General features: G+C 41.9%; 1 protein-coding gene across 1 annotated transcript in view; it reads left to right on the top strand.

Annotated features, from left to right (window-relative positions):
* Positions 1-25,322, top strand: part of adam12b (ADAM metallopeptidase domain 12b) — a gene marked incomplete at both ends in the record, with an annotated part of 157,014 nt that overhangs the window by 77,438 nt on the left and 54,254 nt on the right. Inside the window, 5 exons of the mRNA XM_080740712.1 lie at positions 150-215; positions 3,556-3,627; positions 5,399-5,568; positions 5,711-5,795; positions 18,467-18,615. Of these exons, the coding sequence (XP_080596838.1) occupies positions 150-215; positions 3,556-3,627; positions 5,399-5,568; positions 5,711-5,795; positions 18,467-18,615 (542 nt within the window). The remainder of the gene's footprint in view (positions 1-149; positions 216-3,555; positions 3,628-5,398; positions 5,569-5,710; positions 5,796-18,466; positions 18,616-25,322) is intronic.

Genomic DNA, 25,322 nt, shown 5'->3' with positions numbered 1-25,322 from the left:
GCTGTGATAAATCTCATGTGGAACTGTGCGTTGTTTAAAGTGGACAGCTCGAGAGTTCAATTCTCGTTCAGTCGTGAAGCGCTAAGCCATCATTTTCACGTCTTGCTTATCCCTACGCCTGCTCCTCTTTTCTCCCTTTTCTCCCGCAGCACAAGAGGCACGCTCAGAAGACGACCAAGTACGTCGAGCTGATCATCGTCGCGGACAACAGAGAGGTAAGGGCTCTGCCTTGTCGTTACCCATTCATTCACAAATCCAATGTTTACTCCCTACCAGGCACGTGCACACATAGAGATCAAAGGGGGCTTGAGCCCCTGCCCTTTCATCCGTCTGTAAAAAAGTGCCCTCTCCAGACCAGGAATGCAGTTTTTACTATGGTGAAAGAAATGCAAATGCCCCCTTTCTATGCCATACCTGAAGGCAGCATTCAAGAGAATTGCCTTGTCCAAACTCTCCTGAACTTGAATGCAGCATCTTATGTTGAAAGAATTGCGCTCACTGTCCAGAAATCCATACCACATTTCCAGTATTGCCTTTTTTATGCTTAGTTCAGTGCGTTATGAAGTATCGAAAACCTCCAAGCTCACAACGCGCCGCGCTGCGACGCGTTGTGAGCTTGGAGGTCTGCTATTTTCGATATTTTCACCAAAAGGCCCTTTTAGAAGTTTCAGCCCCTGCCTCTCTAACATTCTCTGCACGTCCCTGCTCCCTACGAGTTGCCAAAGACAGCAATAGGAAAAGCCCTCCGGCCTGTCGCGGAAGAAGCAAAAATAAATAGATAAATAAATAAATACATAACAGGGCTTGAGCTGTAATAACAGTAAAGCAGGTCCCGCCGGGGCTGCAGAATTAGGTCAGTGGCGCAACGAGGAGTGTGGTCTGGTGGAAACAGTACCCCCTCCTCCCCCCGCTCCCCTTTTGACAGGAAGTGCTGAATGATTCCCCAGTGGAACCGACGGGAAACAGGAAAAAGCCATGTGGATGCAGAAGACGTCCCCTGTAAGCAGAGATGGGCTCATTCTGGGGGATTTCCGCCTGACTGCCCTCCAGCGATGGCAATGACCCCGGCTGGAAGAGAAAGAGGGAAATGTGAGGGAGGGGAGGGGGGAATGATGAAATAAAAGGAAGATCTGAGAGAAGTAGGGATGGGACGATATGAAGATGTCACGTCACGATTATTGTGCCAAAATAAATCGCGGTTTACGATATTATCGCGATAATCAAAATCCATTATCCTGGGGCGGAACATTTGCCAAAAAATAGCAGATCTACTGAGCTTGTAGATCGGCAATTTTTTGGCAAAGAGATTTGTTATAGAGTGAAAAAAAGACTATCAAGTACGTATATTATGAGTACCTTTTACCAATTATAGAGGGTTTAAATGCCCGGATATGCAGCTCGGCAAATAAAAGGTGAATTGATCCCAGTGCATGACAGAGGACGATATCACGATAAATTAAATTCTCCACGATACGATTATGTGAGTGTTTTTTTATCACGATATACGATAATATCGCATATTTTCCCATCCCTAGAGGGGAGGGGGAGGAATGAAATAAAAGGAAGATCTGAGAGAAGGGGACCCGTTAGGGCTGTCACAATTATTACATAATCGTCTAATCGTGATTATTTGACATTATCGCAATTATTTTGTCATAATCGTCATAATCGTGAATGTTGAAAGATTTCTGAAATAGTGGAAATAGCCGATCTACAAGCTCACAACGCGTCGCATCGCGACGCGTTGTGAGCTTGTAGATCGGCTATTTCCACTATCAAAGTTATTTTTTAAGTTGTAAGTTGTCAAATATGTCAGTAATTTCTTTGTATATTTAGGTTATGTGTCATATCTACCATGTACAACTTCAAAGCCTAAAAGCCAAACAGAAATGTAATTATCAACGACAAACACAATTAAATCGTTAATCGCCAATTATTTGAGTGACAATTAATCGTCATGTAAAATGTCATATCGTGACAGCCCTAGGACCCGTTAGTGTGGTCTGACTCGGGGTGGAAACTAGTAGTGCTGGCCCTCTATGGGTGGAAACTAGTAGTGCTGGCCCTCTATGGGTGGAAACTAGTAGTGCTGGCCCTCTGGGTGGAAACTAGTAGTGCTGGCCCTCCAGCAGCAGAAGCGCAGGTGGGAACACAGTGGGAAGGAAATGAAGGGTCTGTCTCAACCTTGGATTTGGATGACAACGCTTCGGCAGGCTGTCACATTCTGCCAATAAACCCACTACCCTGTGGCCCTGCCAGTCGTTTCCACTCGCACAAGGAGAACTCCCCGGTTCCAGATGGTCGCAGCTTGACAGTGTAGCCTGACACAAAGCAGAAGGTGTTATTTTGAGAATGTCCGAAGCGTTCCTCGTTCATATTAATTACCGACCTTGCAGGTGCTTTCCCTTTGAGTTGCCTGTTATTTGGACTGAACGGCCGATTCAGTCAATTTTGGGGGGGGTTCCTTATGACATGAATCCTAGAATGCATTTTCTGGACATGAACGAACATTCAGAGAAAATAGCCCGAACAATTTGCCTACAAGCTAATAACGTGTTGCAAATGCAACTTTAGATCTTGTACAGTAGATCGGCTATTTTCTGCAAATAGTTTTATTGTACAAAATGTTGACCTAATGGTCAAGATTCAGTTTATTCCCAGAGCAAGCAGGCTGGTTCTATTAGATCAAAGATAAAAATTCTGCACTTGTGCAGGAAACCATATTCAAATCCAAGGTAGAAGAGGAGAAGTTACATAGCGCTGCTTTAACCCTGCAAGATCGGAATCAATTGATCGGAATCAACTACTAATTGTGTGACTGTCAGCCTCTGTGTAAGGGATTTATATGCAAATATCCTGGCCAATGGCATTGTAATACTAAACAATATGATCCAATGGTGATGTTTAGGTGAAAAAAGAACAGGAAAACAAATTATTTGGAGCTGTTGCTGAGGGCAACACCAGAGCCCCGAATCACTTGGCTACACTTGGAGCATGTGGGTGGAGTGCAGTGGTGTAAAGTAACTAAGTACATTTACTCAAGTACTGTACTTAAGTACAATTTTGAGGTGCTTTTACTTTACCGGAATATTTACAATGTTATATACTTTTACTTCTACTCCACTACCTCTCAAAGACAAATATTGTACTTTTACTCCAGTACATTTATCAGTAAATTTCTTCTTACAAAACATACATTAACCACTTCAACCCTATATACATGTTGACCATTTGATAGCCGATCTTCAAGCTCAATTGTGAGCTTGTAGCTCAGCTATTTTCAAAAGAGTTTTAAACATTTGAAATGGGACTGTATATTGAGTACTTTTACTTTGGGTTAAGCACATTTTGAATTCCGGACTTCTACTTGTAACAGAGTAGTTCTGTGTTGCAGTGTTGATACTTTTACTTTGGAGAACTTCTTCCATCACTGGTGTGGTGAATGAAAATAAGCAGTGATTCTGGGGTCCTCTGAGGTCTATCATTGTGTGTGTGCGTGTGTGTGCGTGTGCGCGTGCGTGCGTACCATAGCTGACCTGAGTGTTGTGTGTTCAGTTTCAGAAACAGGGGAAGGACCTGGAGAAGGTGAAACAGAGACTGGCAGAGATAGCCAATTACGTCGACAAGGTAAAAAATCCCTCTTCCCTTTGCACAGGAGGGATAAATCACGTTTCTAAAATAGAAATGGTGCTGACAGCGGAGATTAATGGGATGACCTGTGTGATGTATTAATGTCCGACTAGGTAGGACATTAATATACAGGCAGTGATGTACATTCAGAAGGCCAATTATCAGCGAGCATGGGTCTTCTGTAGACATGACAGACTAATGCACTCCCCTTGTGAGCATAATTAAAAGGTCTTTGTATAGAATCCACGTTATTCACCCCACTCAGGAGTAGCGTAATTTAACAGATTCATTAACAAGCCTGTTCTACTACAATTGAAAAGGCATTCCGGGAGGGCAGAAAAAATGTTGATGTTAACACAATGGAAGCCAAAGTTTCTAACATTTCTAGCGGTTGCTGGTGCCGCCGTTCACTTACGCTTTATTTTGAAGAGCCTCGGAAGCTTTGTGCGTGTGCACGTGTGTGTCCGCTGTCAATTGAGGAAGAAAATCCATTTGTTTACAAACGCTCGCGAAACTAAAATCCAAACCGGGGTCGACCATCGCGTTAAAGTGTCGCTGTGAAAACAATCAGATCTCTGCTTCTCTGGCGTTCTTTGCACCTTATTCAGAGATAAAGCCCTTTTTATGTTTCAGCATAGAATGGAAGTGTATGCAGCCTAGATGCTCCATTTTGTTTCTGTGCGAGCCACGTTATGACGTATGGACCTGGGTCTTTCACAGGGAACACAACATGCGCGCAGCTGCACGCTGCACAGTTAACCCTTTGTCTCGTTCCTCAACGAGACAACTGATTTTTGGCACAGCGACCTCCAGTGGCCGTATCTCGTTACTGAACGAATTTGGCTCCATGGGTGTTAATCAGTGAGCTGAAAAACTAAAACAGCAAGGGCTGGGAGTTTTCACTTTCACATGAGCATTGACGGCTCAACGTCAAAGAGTTACAGTGTTGATTTCTATGACGAAAAATGTTCGTCGACTACCCTTTTTCACTGACAAAAATGAAATAAGAACTAAATAAAAACTAAGCTATGATGACTAAAACTAAGACTAAATATATTGACAACAACAATCGTCAACAAATAAAAACGTAAATGTTTTAGGGAGGGACTTGTGGAGAAGACATACAGTAGATCTAAGATAAGTAATTTTATGTTTGGTTGCGCTTGGGTGGTGTGAGCTTGTAGACCGGCTATTTTCAGCATGCAACCAAGTGTAAAGGTGGTTGCACACTGCACTGCGTGTTTTCGTTGCGTTTTGGAAATCCGAAATCCAAAAGCCAGGGAGAGAGAGAGGAAAGAGAGAGAGAGCAAGGGACTCAGTGCAACAGCTGCGAAAATCGGAAAAAATCAACGCTGGTCCGAAAATAAATACGAAACGGGCGGCAGTGTGCAAACGTGATTGACATAACGTGAGGTTGATTTTTTTATTCACGCACTCCGAAATTCACTCCGATATTCGGCCCGAAAAACGCAGCAGTGTGCAAAGACCTTAAGACCTGCCAAAATACATTTTACTCGACAAAATCAACTGTAGATCTCGTCGACTAAAATCTTATATTTAGTTGACTAAAACTAGACTAAAAGTAAAACGTTTCAGATGACTAAAATATGTCTAAAACTAAATGCAACTATGACTAAAACTACAATAGTTAAAATCAACACTGCTGACTTACCAATGGTAAAATTAACACTGAGCATTTTACTGTTTATGAATGGGAGGGCCCTTCCATTGACACTAATTTCTGTTCTCACTCTGATGTCTACTGTAGTTCTACAGGTCCCTCAACATTCGCGTGGCCCTGGTTGGCCTCGAGGTGTGGAGCGACGTTGACAAGTGCCCCATCACCCAAGATCCCTTCACCACCCTGCACGAGTTCCTGGACTGGAGGAAAGTCAAGCTGCTGCCCCAGAAACCTCACGACAATGCTCAGCTTATCAGGTGGAAATCACTCGTTGCAACAAGGAAACATATGTGGGCATACAGACAGACAAACGGACACATAAATCCCCACTGCTTTTCACCTTGGCACATATTCGTTCTGTTCCTCGCCCTGACTCTTTGTCCTCTGTCATTTCCTCAGTGGAGTTTACTTCCAGGGCACCACAATTGGCATGGCGCCCATCATGAGCATGTGCACAGTGGAACAGTCCGGGGGCATCGTCATGGTAAGTAGCGCACGACCAGAGTGGGGGACAGTAATGAAGTCCATTTACTTCACTACTGTACTTGTGTGAATGTTTTGAGTATCTGTACTTCACTTTAGTATTTGTATTTTTTGATACTTCTGACTTTCACTTCATTTCATAGACAAATATTGTACTTCTACCGGTACATTTCTAGGAAGAGAAAAAGTACATTATGACCACTTTAGCCCTATTTCAGATATAGTGAACATTTTCTGTACTAGAGGTTCGGGCCAATATGCGGCCCTATCACTCCTACGTTGCGCTGGCCTGACTGATATGCCCATACTGTATATGGAGATCTCTGTATCCGTCAGCCCTTTTCTATATATACGGAGACCTCTGTACCTGGCAGTCCTTGTCCCTTTTATGCCCAAAAATGGAGGTCCCTGAAGACATCTGTATATGCCCATGTGCCCATGTGCTGATATGTGCCAGTATTATTTGTGCCTGATGCCATGACGACACACTGCCGTGTGTGTGTGTGTGTGTGTGTGTGTGTGTGTGTGTGTGTGTGTGTGTGTGTGTGTGTGTGTGTGTGTGTGTGTGTGTGTGTGTGTGTGTGTGTGTGTGTGTGTGTGTGTGTGTGTGTGTGTGTGTGTGTGTGTGTGTATATATATATATATAAATACATTAATATGTTTCTTGGGAAAACATTTTAATAGAGCAAAGCATTGGCATTAAAAAGAAAATGTACTGTATTGCAATTTGTACTTTTGAATACTTCAGTACAGTACTGTACAGTACACGTACAGTACTCCAGTACTTGAAACTGGAGTAAATTTGACCGAGCAACTTTCACTAATGGACTAATATTTTGATCAGTGAGTGTCTCTACTTTGACTCACCGGACTTGAGTACCTTGTCCGCCACTCATGGGTATGTAGCGCACAACCGCACCCGGTCCTGCCCCGCCCACTCTTCCTCTCCACAGTCTGATGGTATCAGTGCAGACATTGTTCAGGGGCCCGCACGCTAACACAGTCCAGACTGATGTTTTAGCGCAGGGAAGGTGTTCATTGTCGGGTGTGAGGGCGTTTATGAAGTGTCCTCGGGGAAGCGATGACTGTAAACATGAGGGACTTAACTTCCACGGCTGCCACTCCCAGGACCTCCTTATGCTCTCACCCAGTGACATGCAGAGAATGTTAGAGAGGCAGGGGCTGACATTTCTAAAAGGGCCTTTTGGTGAAAATATCGAAAATAGCAGACCTCCAAGCTAAAAGTAAAAACCGCATTCATGGTCTTGAGAGAGCTCTTTTGACAGACTGATAAAAGGGCAGGGGCTCAAGCCTAGCCCCCTTTGATGTCTATGTGTGCACGACTGCACGTGCCTGCCTCCCACCTTTTAACTGAGAAGTCCCACACACCGCACCGTAGGGCATTCACGAATAGTGATTTTTAGTATTCGAATTATTCGACCTCAAAGTATTCGAATAGTCGAATATTGGATAGGACTGGCCAAACTGTTAAATATTAAGTAAGCAAGAGGTGAACTTTGTAAACAATATTTTTCTGCGGAACCGAGTCACATTAAATGTAATACCTACAATTCCAAGTGCTTGTCTGGGTGGGGGTCCCCAGTTCAAATTATGTTTATTTTGGGGGTCACGGCCTAAAAAGGTTTGAGAACCCCTGGTATAGAGCATATATATATAGAGCAACAAATTCATCCACCAGGGGCATTGACAACTCATTCTTATGACTTCCTATCTCGCCAAGCTTTATAAACTATACACATTTTAAAGAGAAAACAATACAAAAAAAAAAAAAATCAGCGAATATTCGACTTCGGTGAACAACGTCGAATAGTGACTTTGATATTTCGAATATTCGAATATTTGGTGAATGCCCTACTGCACCGTGACATAATGTGAACATATCTGCCGTGCCCACAGACACGTACGTACATACACCATGTTTAAGGTCGTCTGAAGGTTTGTAGTGAGTGGACTCTCCTGCGGGTGGGGAAGGCTGTGTGTGGTGTGGAGGTAAATCATCACAGGGCACCGAGTCTAAACAATTCTATATTAACATTTTTATGAGATGCAATAAATTGCTTATGTCGACTCCTATATAGCGTGCGCTAAAATCTATTGTTCGCACACAACCATGCTCACACCGGTACGAGTTTTAATACACACCCATCGATTAAATGCGCGGTGGGTTTCACTGCATACGGTGCCGCTTGACAACCGTGCCAAATCACCAGGGGCTTATCAGCCCAATACAGTAAAGAAGCAGCCAAAACATGTATTTACCCATTAAATAGATTTTTCCTCTGGCCATGGCTCTAGCACGGTATTCACAGATGTTTGTCTTCCCCATTACTTACAGATTGCAGCTGGCTTGGAGCAAGTTTAAAGGGCCACACATCGGCTTATAGAGCCGCCAGATCATATGAACCGCCTCTAATATCGTACGCCACCATGTTATTATCAACTCTAAGACTTTTATTGGGTCCATATGTACCTACGCAATTTCACAGTTAGTATGCCTGCATATTTACAGCACTGACACATTTAACCACTTAAGCCCTATGTACTCCATGGTTTGATGCAGTGGTTCTCAACCACTTTGACCCCCAGGGGGGTCCCCAAATTATTTTGGGGGTTCCCCAGATGAATAACTTAATGTGCAACATTGTTTTCTCACTCAACAGTAAACAAACCAACATAAAGTTTAAGTGTATAGAGGGTATCTGATTCTGCACATTTCTTGTGTGACAATTTAAGGACTTTTTAAATTTCAAATATTAGTGGCAGAAATTGTGAAAATAGACGATCTACATGTAGATCTGCTATTTTCACAATAGAACCGTGTTGTACAAAATGTCCCCACTTAAAATATGATTATTTGGGGGGTTGCGACCTGAAAAGGTTGAGAACCACTGTTTTGACGAATAGCGAACATAGGCGATCTACAAGCTCACAACGCATCATGGCATTGTGAATTTATATAGATCGTCATCGCAGTGTGACGGGTTGTTAATTTGTAGATTTAGCAATTAAAAATAAAAATAAAATAATTATGACACAAAAAATTTAAATGTTTTACTAGGGTTAGACGAAAATATGGACGCCAAGTTCAAAGGGGGTAAAAAAAAAATGCTGTCACGTCAACTTCTGCTAATCCAGATGATGTGTGGGGCTGCCTGGCTTAAGTTGTAAAATCAAACCAAACCGCGAGCACACGTGACGCCATCACGTTTGGTGAGAGAATGAGGCGCAGCAGCGGTCTCGAGCACGAGGCTGGAAATGATATCCCATGTTTCCCAAAGACCATACAAGGCTCCCTTGATCTCCATGATCCCTATCATGTTCTCACCATCACCGCTGGCTTGTGGCTAGAGAGTAGGTGGGTGGGTGGGTGGGTGGGTGGGTGGGGAGGGGAGCTGTGGTGTGCCACAAACCAATCCATTCCTGCTGGTTACACTCTTTGTAAGGATAGGAGTCGGACATGTATTGCACACAGATGCACTTATGCAAACATACACATGCGAGTATAAATACATTTTGTGTCGAAAACACGCGCAAACATAGGCACATACTTACACAGGGGCGTCACACGGGGGGGGGGGGGGGGGGGGGAAGTGGGACTGAGTTACTAGGGCCCGAGGTGGAGGGGCCTTATTTATTTTATACTTTAGCTATCGTAAAATAGCAGAAATACAAGCTCACACGGCACTCTGTGCCGCACTGCGAGCTTGTAGATCTGCTATTTTTGAAAAGTTGTTAAAATGTGTGTAAATCTTTGAATATATGTATTTTTTAAGCGCACATTTGTAACTCTAATTTTGCTTTTGGGGGGTCCCTGGAACTAAATATTTCGAGATGGGGGTCCGTGGCCAAATCATTTTGGGGGTCCTTCACATGAAAACGTTTGAGCACCTCTGACATAGAAACATAGGTTTAAAAAAAAAAATCTTAGAAGGATTTGAAATATTCAAAGAATTTCACAAAATGATTTTTCAAAAAAATAGCAGATCTACAAGCTTGCAGCGCACTGAGCGCAGCACTCGGTGCCGCGCTGCGAGCTTGTATATCTGCTATTTTTCAATAGTTAAAGCACAAAATAACGCGTAGTAATGCGTTCCCAGTCTAAATGGGTTAAACCCCCTCCCCCTATGAAGAACATTCATGGAGGGGGCCCGCATGTGAGTCCTTTGTACCCAGGGCCCGGAATTTGGCGTGACACCCCTGCAGACAGATGTGTGCGCATCATGCCCACGAGCGCACGGCGCCCACACCCCAAACCGCTCATAAACATCATGACAGTCAGAGGCACCAGACGCCGTTTCCCATCCTTCCTCTTCTAAAAGGCAGGAAGTGGGTCCCACGACGCAGCTCTGTAATCAGCAGCAGAGAGAAAGAAATAGCTCTGCTTTACGTCGACCCTGACACATGACCCTCCCGCCGCTGGGAAGGAGCATGTGATTCTTCTCATGCGCGTAATGCTCCACAGAGGAGCACAGAGAGAGACCACACTTAGAGCTCTGCGGTGGAGCTGAGACCGTGTAGGAGTGTTCCGAAGAAAGAGATGTCGAGGAGAGACCATGAGCGCATTGAATGACGTGGGAGTGTGTACATACTAGGGATGGGAAGATATGAACATTTCATATCACGATTATTGTGACAAAAGAAATTGCAATTTACGATGTTATCGCGATAATCAAAATTCATTATCCTGGGGTTGAACATATGCCAAAAAATAGCAGATCTACAAGCTCACAACGCGTCACGTTGTGACGCGTTGTGAGCGTGTAGATCGTCTATTTTTTGGCAAAGACATCTGATAGAGAGTGAAAAAAAGACTGTATCAAGTATGTATAATAAGTACCATTTACCAATTATAGATGGTCTAAAAGTGGTACCGGGTATGCAGCTCGGCAAATGAAGTGTGAATTGATCCCAGTGCATGACGGAGGACGAGATCACGATAAATTAAATGTCCACGATATGATAATCGTGAGTGTTTCTTATCACGATAAACGATAATATCGCATATCGTCCCATCCCTAGTACATGCCTATGTCCTGGGTTCATGCTAGGTTCATATTGCCAGAAATGTCACCCAATCTTGTGTATATCATATATCACGTGTTCACCTATATTATTTCTCTGAGATGGTAATCTCTGAGATAGTAATAACATTTTGGTGTTTTTTATTTTCTTTTCTTTTTTCACAATTAAGGCGTGTAATAACATTGAGGTATCCCATCACTATTTCTAGGTGCTGTGTGGGTGTTTGTGTGAGTGAGTCAGTCAGTCAGTCAGTGGTGCGTGCATGCGTGCGGTTAAATGTACGCAATCGCTGTTCTGCATCTTACAACAGCATTGTATTGGTTCTGTCACCATCTGTATGCCATTAAAATAATAATAATAAGGATAATGATATAGTAATAATAATAATATGCATTTATATAGCACCTTACAAAAGTCATGCAGCTCAAAGCCATTGTTTTTCCCTTCCATCTAATCCGTTCTCTCCATCTAGTATTATCTCTCTCTCTCCCTCCCTATGCAGAAGTTAACCTTAAAGTCGAGCTGAAATGGCTTTTTGGGGAACCATGGCTAATAATCAGGACTTGAAAATAATCTCATTTAATGTAAATGGAATTTTAAGTCCGGCCAAGAGAAGTAAGATCCTGAGTAAAATGAAAAAGGAGAACGCACAAATTGTATTTTTGCAAGAGACTCATCTTAACTCGATTGAACATGAAAAGTTGAAAAGAATGGGTTTCTCCAAGGTGTATTACTCATACTATAGGACGGGGCACAGGAGAGGAGTAGCTATTTTATTTTCTCAAAAAATTCCCTTTGAATTAATTTCCGAAATAAAAGATAAAGAAGGAAGATACATACTAATCTCTGGGAAGATTGAAGGTATCCCAATCACACTACTGAATGTGTATGCCCCCCCAGGCAGTGATTTCAATTTTTACAGGAAAATGCTAGATTTAATGACAGACACCACAGGCCTGGTAATAGCCGGGGGAGATTGGAATATTAGGCTTCAAAGGTCAGACACATCAAAACAATTTACTCAAACCTCCCTACATAGGAAATTTAAGGTACTTATGACAGAGCTCGGAGTTATAGATCTTTGGAGAGACTTCTACCCTACAGGGCGGGACTATACTCACTACTCTCATCCCCACTCCCTATACTCTAGAATAGATTATTTTTTTATTTTCAAAAAAGATAGGCACAGGGTTCGACACTGTGAAATAGGAAACATAGATTTGTCAGATCATGCCCCTCTTTCTCTCTCACTGCAACTGTCGGGTAGCCCTAGAAATACACTTTGGAGGTTAAACTCAAGCATTCTCAATAATTTAATTTTCAAAACCCAGATAAGGGAAGAAATAAAACAGTTTCTAGAAGAAAATGATAACGGTGAGGTCGGGCCAGAAATTGTTTGGGACACGTTGAAATGTGTTTTTCGCGGGAAAATCATTTCATATTGTGCATCTAAAAAGAAGGAAAGACAAGTGAGGCTAATTGAATTAAACAGACAATTGAAGGAGCTTGAAACAAAACATAAGGAGGAGCAAACTCAGGAACTCATCTCAAAATTGAAAGAAACTAGGACTCAAATAAACATTTGTTACACACAAGAATTAGAAAAAAAGATGATATTCACAAAACAAAGGTATTATGAATGTGGTTCTAAATTCTCTAAACTCCTGGCAAGAAAATTGAAACAACAACAGGCGGATAATACAATTTACAAAATCAGAGACCCTGACTCCAAAAACATTGTATATAAACAAAGTGACATACAGCTAGCCTTTCAAAAGTTTTACAAAAAGTTATACACACAGCCACCTTTAAAAGAAGGACAAGAAATAGAACAGTTTTTGGACTCACTTGATTTACCTACCCTAACTGAAGGTCAAAGTAATGAAATGGTATCCAGAATAACTGAAGAGGAGGTAAATGCCGCCATCTCCAGGTTGAAAGCGAATAAGACACCTGGACCCGATGGGTATAATTCCGACTGGTTCAAAACCTTCAGACCAGAGCTAACCCAAAGTCTAGTTAAGGTTTTTAATGAGGCTTTAATAAAAGGTAAAATTCCTCCATCATGGAGGGAGGCTACTATATCAGTAATACCTAAGGAGGGTAAGGATAGATTGGACTGTGGTGCATATAGACCTATTTCGGTCCTTAACACTGATTATAAACTGTATACGTCTATTCTTGCCAGGAGGGTTGAGGCAGTGATTTCCTCACTCTGCCAGACATGCCAGACAGGTTTTATCCCTTTAAGAACTACACACGACAATATCAGACGCTCGTTACACATACTTAGCCACATACAGGAGCATAAAATACCGGCGGCTCTGGTCAGTCTAGACTGCGAGAAGGCTTTCGATTCTGTGTCCTGGAGCTTCTTATTTAAGGTTCTGGAGAAGATGGGGTTCCATGAGGTGTTCATTAAAGGAATTAACACATTATATGACAACTCTGTAGCCCGAGTCAAGGTAAATGGTTACCTATCGGATAAAATTGAGCTAAAACGTGGGACAAAACAGGGATGTGGGCTGAGTCCGGGACTCTTCGCGATTTTCATAGAACCATTGGCCCAATGGATTAGACAGTCGGATAACATCAAAGGCATTTCTATTAAAGGGGAACAACACAAATCGGCGTTATTCGCAGACGATGTGTTGATATATCTAAGTCAACCATCAGAGTCACTGCCTGAACTGTTTAAACTTTTGGACGCTTTTGGAACATACTCAGGCTATAAATTAAACGTTCAGAAGACTCAGATTCTGACCCTAAACTATGCTCCAACAAAACAATTACAAGACAAACTCAATTTGAAATGGGGACAAAACACATTAAAATATTTGGGCATATTGCTACCAAAAGAAATGTCCACATTGGAAAAAATAAATTATGGTCCCCTGCTGGCGAAAATAAAATCCGATATTCAGAGGTGGAACTCCAATCCTTATATGAGCCTTACGCAAAGAGTTGAAACTGTTAAAATGAACATTCTCCCAAGATTCCTGTTTTTGTTTCAGGCTCTTCCAGTTGAAATCTCAACAAAACAATTCTCTGAATGGGATAAAATGATATCACGCTTCATCTGGCAGGGTAAAAAACCTAGGGTTAGGTTCAAAACTTTACAATTAGCAAAAGAGAAGGGTGGAATGGCTGTACCATGCCTCAAAGATTACTACTACTCTTCCCAAATTAGACCATTGATTAATCTATGTAACCCAGGGTACCATGCCAGATGGAAGGATATAGAGGTGTCACTAATCAAGGATCCCCCAATTAAAGCAATGCTTGGCAACAATGATCTATCTAAATTCATAGATAAAGAGAAAAATCCCTGGATAAAATTTCAAATAAAGGTCTGGAAGTCTGTTAGAGATGAATATGGTTTATGGAGTATACTCAAAATAATCAGATGGTGTGCATATGATCCTGATTTTAAACCCAATCAATTAGATTCTAGATTTAAACACTGGCAGTCTAAAGGAATAACAACATATTATTCAATAATTGAAAAAGGTCAACTAAGAGATTTCCAGACACTAAAAAGAAAACACAATTTGGAAAAGGAGGATTTTTTCAGGTATCTGCAATTACGAGATTACTTTAACCAAAAGGTTAAGCCATCATTAGATTTGGAGGATCCTATTCTGAGAGTAATTATTGACGCTCACTCCTCAGGTCCCAACAGAGGTATAATTTCCAGATTGTATAGTGGACTTATGTCTAAAAAGGGTTATTCAACAGAATATGTGAAAAACAAGTGGGAAAGTGAAGGTAACTTTGAGATATCAAATGAGGAATGGGGTGGTTGTTTTGATTCCCAATGGAAATGTACCAACTCCCATTCGTGGAGGGAATTTGGTTGGAAATGTTTGATTCGATTTTTTATCACACCAAAGCAGAAGAGACATTTTGCAGGGGAGGACGCAACGTGTTGGAGACGGTGTGGCAATCAAAACGCCAACCACTGGCATATATTCTGGGACTGCCCGGTAATAAGGCCTTTCTGGACAGAAATACACAAGGCACTGGAGGAAGTGTTTAAGGTGAAAATACCGTTTCAATTTGACATCTTCATACTTGGGAAAACTGACTTCCACAATGGTCATCTCAATACCTACCTGTTCCATATTTTGCTGGTTGCCTGCAAAAAAAAAACATCACCAGACACTGGCTACTTCCCGACCCTCTTAAAAAGGAGGATTGGGCGGATATAGTGAATGACATATACATAATGGAGAAAATCACCTTCTCACTCCGCCTGCAAATGGAAAAATTCCTAAAACTATGGTCGGACTGGGCTAGTTATGCAATAAGGACTGGGTCTGGCTTTAGTATAACATGGTGAAACTAAATGTTGTTCCTTTTATGCAGGTATTTACTTTCAAATGTAGATCTTTTGCATGTTTTTTTTTTTTTCCCCCTAACACAAAGACATAGCTGGTAAAAAGCCACAATGTTCTCTTTGGTTTTTCTGACATTTCATTTTCATGTCTGCTTCCCTGACCTCAATGTAAATAGCTCGTACTTTTATTTTATTTTATTTTATTTTCCTTTTATGTTTGTGTGTAAAAAAAGAAAATGGATGGTAATTTAGGAAGAGTTTTATTCAGAAACAAAATCATCCTCTACCAATGTTATACATGTGTATATATTTATATATAGATGGAATTTTGTGACAGGATGTAATTATTTTTCCCTAAATAAAGAATTGCAAAAAAAAAAAAAAAAAAAAAAAAAGAAATGGCTTTTTGGGGCATTTTATTTTGAGGTATCAGTGTGAAGCGCAAGCCAGTGTGTTTCTGAATCAATCAGAAGGGACCAGCCCTTCAGGCGATGGGACGGTCACGTGATGCGTAATGTTTTCGTTTGTGTAGCTCATAGAGTTATAATAAGTATAGAGAGGACACCAGATATCCCTGCCCGTCCACTTGCATTGAGTTGCTCACCCAGCGCATGAAGCGTACTTCCGCGTTTGGAAACGCCTCAGAAATGTGACGTAGTGGGGTTTCTGTGACGGATTCTGCGTCATAGTTTGTGTTCATGGACGCGCTGGGGCCCCAATTCATGAACAAGCACTATCCGCGATGAACGCGCAGCCAATACAAAGAAGCCTAGAATGCGCGTTCGTGTTAGAAGCCCCAACCTCAGTACCTCAAACGGCCACAATGTTCATGGCGCTTCAGAGCTCCCCCTAGGTTCCAGGGGCTTGGTGTAACTTCATTAGCCTGTAGACGGCAGGCAGAGGGACACGACCAGTGGCCAGTTGTGCAGAATGTTTGTTACTAAGTTGCTTATTATTCTAACCTATAATATTTACAGATACATATTGTAGTGTGCTGATTAAGTTTACAATGACTAACACTACACAGTCTTGACGTCATCCTGAATGACATTAAAAACGGAGTAGCTCTATAATTAAAAACAGCTGTGTGCGGAGGAATGCGCAGCAATGGGAATTAAACAGGTGAATGTAATCAAAGGTTCATTTATATTCAAAAAGTCGCATCTATGTCATCACGCGTTTGCACGTTTTTGTTCACAGGAAATAATTAAGATTTAGCCTTGTATGGACTTTTGATATAAAAATACACATAAATGGTTTATTTTCTAGTTAGGAATGCCCTTATGATTATCACGGATAAGCTCTAATAGTGTGAAAAATGTATTTTTCGATTCACTTTAACCCCGGCATTCCTATTATGGGCATGTCATACGGCGTAAAGTTTAAAAAATCTTTGTGAACTTGTAGATCAGCTATTTTCAAAAGGGCAAAGTATAAAAAGGGCTTTAAGCGTTTCGATTTCAACCTACCTCCTCTGTGTCCTTCTAGCATGTGAAGGGCAGTCGTCTGGCTTATCGGACCAACAGCCAGTGGTAGAGCTGTAGGTTGATGGAAGTTCCCAGCAGTAGCTGCTTCTAGCGGCAGCAGCAACTGTGTTTGGGACCGCGGGGCTAAAGAAGACAGACACGTTTGTGATGGAGTCTGGTCTCCATGAGCAGAATGGCTAATTGAATAACAGCAAGGGTGCAGTTTGGATTGACAGTTATTGGAACTGGTTTTATGTATGTATGTATATATATATATATATATATATATATATATATATATATATATATATATATATATATATATATATAGATATAGACCTGCAGCGTATTACTTTGTAACCTTGAGCAAGCTTTTAAAGGTTGAGCAAACCGGCTTGAGTTCCACTACGTATGTCGTGATAGTTGCTAGAACTTGCTACCAATGTACATATGTGTATCGTCACTGTCGGGGCAGAAACCTTGTATCTCCAAGTTTCAAATGTGTACGTTTTAAGCAAAGCCCTACTTCATCTTACAAGACTGTTGCACAAAACTAGTGAAAATAGCAGATCTACAAGCACACACATCCTTGTGCTGCGAGGTGTTGTGTGCTTTTAGATGAGCTATTTTCACTATTTCAAATCCAGTTTTAAAATGACGAACACAAAGCGAACGGTTTTGGACATACAAGGTTTCCACCCGATACGATATTTTGGTATTATTCCTAGTAAGACGCCTCAGGGCAACATTCTTGGCCATATGGCCAGTGATGTATTTCGAACCAGTTACCCATTAGGGGTGTAACGATACATTTTAATAGCGATTCGATACATATCACGATACATGGTTAACGATACGATACATGGACGATATTGGTTCATTCATGGCGATACGATACGATTCGATTCAGTAATTTAAAATCGATATAGTAACTATTTAGCAAAGAAATTAAATCTGTGTGAAAGGTGTGGATAGTGCAGGATTTTAAGGGAAACATGTATTATTATGGATATAGATAAGTTAACACAGTGATTATCTGCCAAATACCTGGACATTGTATATTGACAAACATGCACCTTGACATGAACCCAGAGATTACACACATTTATCAATAGACCAGTGTAGTTATATGGAAAGGAAAAGTAATTAAACCCCTCCTTTTAATTTTTTATTCTTAAAAATGCTAAACACAATGCACAAGTAGGTAGTATCGATACAATCGATTCTTTGCACTGCCGATTCGATACGATACAAAATAAAACGATACGATTCGATTTTAACTGTTTTCATTTCGATATACTTCGATTCTTTAAGTTAAAAACGATATTTCGATACAGTTACTATATCGTTACACCCCTATTACCCATATATGGAGACCCCTGGTACCCATATATGGAGAGATCCATGTACATATGGAGATATGCTGTGAGAGCCCAAACATGCTTACTCAGTTATTCGTTGTGTGAAAGTCCTATGATGTTTATGACATCTGACATCATACCCTTTTATGCCCATACATGGAGACCCCTGTCTGCAGAACCAGCCGTTAGTGTGGTATGTGGCCGATGTGTCCTGTCCTGTTAGATGACATCAGGGAACTCCATATATGGGCATAACGGGATTCTATTAGTGTGACATCACAGTGAAGCCAGAGGGTGATGTCAGAGCGACAAACCCATAGAACCATAATGTCAGGCGTGACAGACAGACAGAGATCCATACGGACAAGCTGTGACCGTTCAAATACTAAACTGTGACCTACAGTATGGTTGCAATAATCATTATCCTCCTAGTCCTAATCTTTGTTTTTTTCTTCATTTGCAGGATCACTCGGAGAACCCGCTGGGCGCTGCAGTGACCTTAGCCCACGAGCTGGGACACAACTTTGGCATGAACCATGACACCCCCGAGCGAGGCTGTGGCTGCAGGATGACTGTGGACCGTGGTGGCTGCATCATGACCCCTTCCACAGGGTGAGACACTAACATTATGTCTCATTGCGTCGTTGTCGAGTGGAAACCTTGTATGTCCAAAACTCTTCGTCTTGCATTTATCATTTTAAAAATGATTTAAACTAGTGAAAACTGATGATCCACAAGCACACAACACCTCGCGGTGCGAGGCGTTGTGTGCTTGTAGATCTGCTGTCTTCACTACCTTTGTGCGACGGCCTTGTACGATGAAGCAGGGCTTTACTTTGCGAAAAAACATACACATTTGAAACTTGGGAGATACGAGGTTTCTGCCCGACATTGACGATTATGTCGTGCGCGCGTGTGTGTGTGTGTGTGTGTGTGTGTGTGTGTGTGTGTGTGTGTGTGTGTGTGTGTGTGTGTGTGTGTGTGTGTGTGTGTGTGTGTGTGTGTGTGTGTGTGTGTGTGTGTGTGTGTGTGTGTGTGTGTGTGTGTGTGTGTGTGTGTGTGTGTGTGGGGTGCGTGTGCGCCTGCACACGTGTATGTCTGTGCCGAGCTTTGTTTGCACACTGATAGTAGGCCACACATGTTTTAAATGTTATAATGTAAGTCAATGGGGCTCTGATAAGGCTGAAACCTTGCCGTCACAGGCTGGCTACATGAAGACTGAGATCCACATGTTGTTCCCATGTGGATCTCCAGATACACATGATTAGATTTTTATTATAGGACCAATCAGTATGAACTACAACAGGGGTCTTCAACAGGGGGTCCTAGGGGTTCTTCAGAGTTACCACAGGGGGTCCTCCAAATCTTTGTGTGATAGAAACCTTTTTCTCCTTTTTTATATTATATTGAACCCTGGTGTCCATATTCTGAGAACATTAGCCAAAAATAGCCGATCTACTAGGGGACTGCCAGTGCCCATAAGTCCGAAGGTTCATTAGTCCGAATTTAGTTAGGGTTACTGAGGTTAGGTTTAGGCTTAGGGTTAGAGTTCGGCATAGTATTCTTAACAAATTCGGACTAATGAACCTTCGGACTAATGAACCCTCGGACCAATGCCATGGCACCGATCTACAAGCTCACAACGCCTCGCGCTGCGAGGTGTTGTGAACTTGTAGATCGGCTTTTTCGGCAAAGAGGTTTGGTGTAGAGGGGTAAAAGAGCAGGCTAAGTACAGAGTGAAAGGTCAAGTTTATTAAGTATTGATGGTTCAAGTGGTTAAATATATAATAAACTATATAAACCAGGCTATAACGCATACTGCGATGCAAACGTTTAGCTATTCCGCGACTAGCCTCTTTGTTTTTATGCATACCAACGAAGCATCTGCTTGCCATCTCCAGTATCTCGCGAATAAATGAACCACTACACCTTCACCTTGCGCTCGCTGACAGATTAATGGCTGCTTGCCAATTGTGCAGAGGTGATCATTATCACGTGTAAACATTTATCGCCGTGTCTCCCTTTTGTTTATGTTGTGTAATTGGTCTTGCCGGGGGGTGGAGATGATGGCTCGCTCGTGCACATACGGTACATCGACACCCGCACGCTCGCTCACACACATCCATACAGACTGTCCTCCCGGGCACATTTTTGATCCGGACTCAGTACACGGCCATACATCGTGCTTGTGGATGCTCATGCACGCACATGTTGTGCACATCCCCACACACACATAGTCATAGACCTGGGAGCTGCTGCTCTAGCACAGTGATTCTCAATCTTGTCAGGCTGTGACCCCCAAAATAATCATATTTGAACTGGGGACCCCCCAGTGGAGGGGCAGCTGTAGCTCAGGAGGTAGAACAGGTTGGCCAATGATCCATGGGTCGGTGGTACAAATCCCGGCTCCTCCTGTCTACATGTCGAAGTGTCCTTGGGCAAGACACTGAACCCCTAGCTGCTCCTGGTGAGCTGGTTGGTGCCTTGCATGATTTCCACCGCCACCGGTGTATGAATGTGTGAGTGAATGGGTGAATGTAATGCACATTGTAAAGCGCCCCCCTGACGAGCACTAAGAGTTGAGGAATTACATTTTTGTATAACACGGTTCTATTGTGAAAATAGCAGATCTACATGCTCACAACGCCTCGCAACGCAAGGCGTTGTGAGCATGTAGATCGTCTATTTTCATAATTTCTGCCTCTAATATTTGACAATTTGGCCAATGTTTAATTTGTCATTTTAGAGGTATTCAAAAGTCCTTAAATTGTCACTTTAGAAATGTGCATAAATGCTCTATATACACTTAAAATGTATGTTGGTTTGCTTACTGTTGAGTGAGAAAACAATGTTGCACATTAAGTTAATCATCTGGTGGGGACCGCGACCCACAGGTTGAGAACCACTGCTCTAGCATTCCGCGCCTGTCGCCTGGGTCGCCGTGATAACAGCTGCCGCAGGTGACGGGCCATGTGACTGTTCCTTGGTAAACAGCATGGCAGATAAGGCGAAACCCAAAGTGTAATACCGGATTTCACCCCGGGTCCGTCTGACGCCAATTTGTTTTATCTGATGCAGGCTACTGTAAGCCACGGACGCTCATGTTAGCAATAGATTCCACAGGCTTCTGAGGGAGGGAGAGACAAGAGAGAAGAGAGGGGGGGAAAACAAATAGGCCTGAAACAGAGCAAAGTGTTTGCAGGCGGAAGGGTGCCCTGCGCGTCGCAGTCTCTTATTGACATTTGGAATTGGAAATGTAAAAGGCCTGTCGTTCCCTCACTGTTTTATCTAAATGTGCTCGCGGAGTGTCATGGTGCAAGTCAAACACTCCCGCACTCCTGCTTGGAGCATCGCGTGGAGATCTGACATGGTGGGTGTGGGGCAGCTGTAAGAGATTCATCACAGTCTGCTGAAGGGTCCCTCCCGGCTCTGTGGTGTGTGTGTGTGTGTGTGTGTGTGTGTGTGTGTGTGTGTGTGTGTGTGTGTGTGTGTGTGTGTGTGTGTGTGTGTGTGTGTGTGTGAGTGTGAGCGAAACACTGCTGTCATTGGAGTAGTGCCATTCAAAACAGTCAAATGACGCTCAATTACTGTATGTGCTCATAAAGCAAATGGGACACACAGGAAGGAAACTGTGGGTGGCCCGTGAGGGCATCTTTTACGAAAATGCCACCAAAACTGCCGGATCAAAACAAAAAGGGGGTCAAACTAAGCTACGCTCTCCCGTCGGAATTGTCCCAGAAAAGCTCAGCTGACCTTTATCTTTAAAAATGAAAAGAAAAATAGGTGCACTTGATAATGTTGAGAATCTCTCTCTCTCTCTCCCCCGTCTCTTTCTTTCCGTTTTTGTCTCCCACTGTATACTGTAGGTACAGTATGTGGTCTGGGAACCCCCAGGGGTCCTTGGGGTTGTTCCAGGGGGTCCCCAGGATTTTTTTTAATGCAGTGTCACAGTCATTTTAACCACTTAATTCATATTTTATACTGTACAAAGCTTATATCAAAATTAGCAGTGAGCTGCGAGCTTGTACATCTGATATTTTGAACATTTTCTCTATTTTTTTTCCCCCACACAAATCTATGTCGTATAGGGGTCCCTGTCACATAAAGATTTCAGATGGGGGTCCGCGGCCAAATACATATAAATGTGTAAAAGTTTGAGAACCTCTGGTATATATCGTAGGACCCATTTGTGGGTCGCAGACAGATATTTATGGGTCCCTTTTATTTTTTGTTTCCTACATTTTGTTTTTAATTATTATTATTTCAGAATATTTTCAAAAACATTCCCAAAAATGTTCGTGAATTAAAAAACAAATACCATGATTTTTTTAATGTAATTTCATGAAGAAATCAAAGAAAAATCTAAGACATTCAATAAATTAGAAAACAAATGTTTAAGAAAATAGCCGATCTACAAGCTCACAACGCGATGAGGTTATGAGCTTGTAGATCGGCTGTTTTCAATAGCTTGGGTTCCAGGCAAATGTCTTCATTTCTTTTTTGTTTCTTGAGTTAAAAGGTTTGGGAACCACTGGTCTACTATACATATGTACCCACTGGCATTGTGTGTACTGTACTGTACTGTACTGTACAGCAGGGGTCTTCAACAGGGGGTCCAGACCCCTAGGGCCTAGGGGGTCCTCAGAGTTACTTTTGGGGGTCCTCCAAATCGTTGTGTGATAGAAACCTTTTTCTCCTTTTTTTATATTAACCACCTTAATGTCCATATTCTGAGAACTCCAAAAATAGCAGATCTACTATAAGCTCATAACGCCTTGCAGGCGTGGCGGTGTGAGCTTGTAGATCGGCTATTTTCGGCTAGAGCTTTGGTGTAGAGGGGAAAAAAGAGCACACAAAGTACAGAGTGAAAGATCAAGTTTATTAAGTATTGACGGTTCAAGTTGTTAAATATGTGAAAACACAAATTTACATGAATCCAAAATACACTGATGATTGTGTAAGCTCATCCTGTGGCCCACATGCAACATTCCTCTCAGAACAACAACAGTTCTGCTGAGGTGTGAAAGTGATTGATGTCTCAGTCTAGTCATCGGGTGAAGATATCTCAGGGAGATAGAGTACAGTAGAGGATTCGGAGGATGGCTTCAAGGGTTTTGTGTGACGTATAATGGAGTTGCAGTAAGAACATGATTTGATTCTTGATTCTTTTTTTTTAGCAGGCATAGGATGACTGAGCACACTTGATCTTCAGTCAACTGTTACTTGTGTACATTAGGGTGGATCTTAAATTACCTTTTTTAGATTTTCTTGAGTCTCACCCCCCAATTATGTTCCAATGTACAAAAAAATGCTTTGGTTAAAATTTGGTTGAATTTCAAGCATATTTAGAGGTAGCTCAATCAAGTCAAAGATTGTACATTTTATTGGTCAAAATCGAATTGCACTGCAGGCACATTTAAGTTATACATTACACATTATTCTTATACTAAGCACAGAAATTATATTTTTTAAGCTTACAAATCTAAACACAAATCTGATTACATGTTTGTCATATGTCAAACCAGAATTAATGTATTGTAGGAAATAGCAAAGCAAAGAATGACAATTGCTATTTTTCATTTAACGTGCACAATGACATGTCTTTATTGCACACTCTTCAATCATACTCACAACACACAACAAGTACACAGCCCCACTTCCTTGTTTACCCCCAAAAACCCCGAAAGTCACTGCAGTATAGCAATTCAGTAGTTACTGATCAATTAAAGTTTGTTTACGGCTATCGGGATACTTGTGCCGATGGTTCTGCACAATTTGCAGCAAGTATTGGAGTTGGGACTCATCTTTAGTAATGAGACCACAATATTCTTGTATTAGGTCAACCCCACGCTCTGCATGATCATTGACAACATTCATTGCCTTCACTACAGCCAGAGCTTCTTGGTAGTCCACCCTGGGCTCCCACTCATCGGGATCAACGTCAAGAAAGTCATCTGGGAGATCCATCATTTTGAAAAGCACTTCAATGTTCTTCCTTGCAATTGTTCCAAGGTCAACAGTAATTCTCAGTTCATGATCTTCATTTCCATCTTTCATGGCTCTCACCATCAGCCTCTTCGTTTGCGCGCTTACTTGACTGTCAAACAATGCAAGTCCGACAATCTGGAGCAAAATACCACAAGTGATTGGAACACTTTTGAGAAGCAGCTTTAGACACCTCAGCATTTATTGATGAATATTCCAGCAACGATTTTAACAGCTGCCAAGTAATTTAGTGGAGCGCTGACAGCAACAGGTGCCATCATCCATGCCTTCACATAATTGCAAACTGCAAAAATGCTCAAATCCATGCATGCTTTTTCTTCCCTGAAGGTCAGTGTGAATTGGCCATGAAACATCCAGATCTTCATACAATAAATAACCTTTGCCATCCAACGGGCATGATGGGTAGCTCCTGGAGCTCTGAACCGGATACCTCGAGCAGCGAGGTATCCGGTTCATCAATAAATGCTGAGGTGTCTAAAGCTGCTTCTCAAAAGTTTTCCAATCACTTATGGTGAACAGGGGCATATGAAGAGAATTACTGTTGACCTTGGAACAATTGCAAGGAAGAACATTGAAGATTTTTTCCAAGGTGCTTTGAGTGGGAGCCCAGGGAGGACTACCAAGAAGCTCTGGCTGTAGTGAAGGCGATGAATGTTGTTAATGATCATGCAGAGTGTGGGGTTGACCTAATACAAGAATATTGTGGTCTCATTACTAAAGATGAGTCCCAACTCCAATACTTGCTGCAAATTGTGCAGGACTATCGGCACAAGTATCCCGATAGCCTTAAACAAACTTTAATTGATCAGTAACTACTGAATTGCTATACTGCAGTGACTTTCGGGGGTTTTGGGGGTAAACAAGGAAGTGGGGCTGTGTACTTGTTGTGTGTTGTGAGTATGATTGAAGAGTGTGCAATAGACATGTCATTGTGCACGTTAAATGAAAAATTGCAAATTGTCATTCTTTGCTTTGCTATTACCTACAATACATTAATTCTGGTTTGACATGACAAACATGTAATCACTAATCAGATTTGTGTTTAGATTTGTAAGCTTAAAAAATATAATTTCTGTGCTTAGTATAAGAATAATGTGTAATGTATAACTTAAATGTGCCTGCAGTGCAATTCGATTTTGACCAATAAAATGTACAATCTTTGACTTGATTGAGCTACCTCTAAATATGCTTGAAATTCAACCAAATTTTAACCAAAGCAGTTTTTTGTACATTGGAACATAATTGGGGGGTGAGACTCAAGAAAATCAGAAAAAGGTCATTTAAGATCCACCCTAGTGTACATTGATGAGCAG

Source organism: Nannobrachium achirus (assembly GCF_963921795.1).
Source record: "Nannobrachium achirus genome assembly, chromosome: 13".
NCBI lineage: Eukaryota > Metazoa > Chordata > Actinopteri > Myctophiformes > Myctophidae > Nannobrachium > Nannobrachium achirus.
Note: the sequence above shows the minus strand (reverse complement) of the source record. Positions and strands in the feature narration are given on the sequence as shown.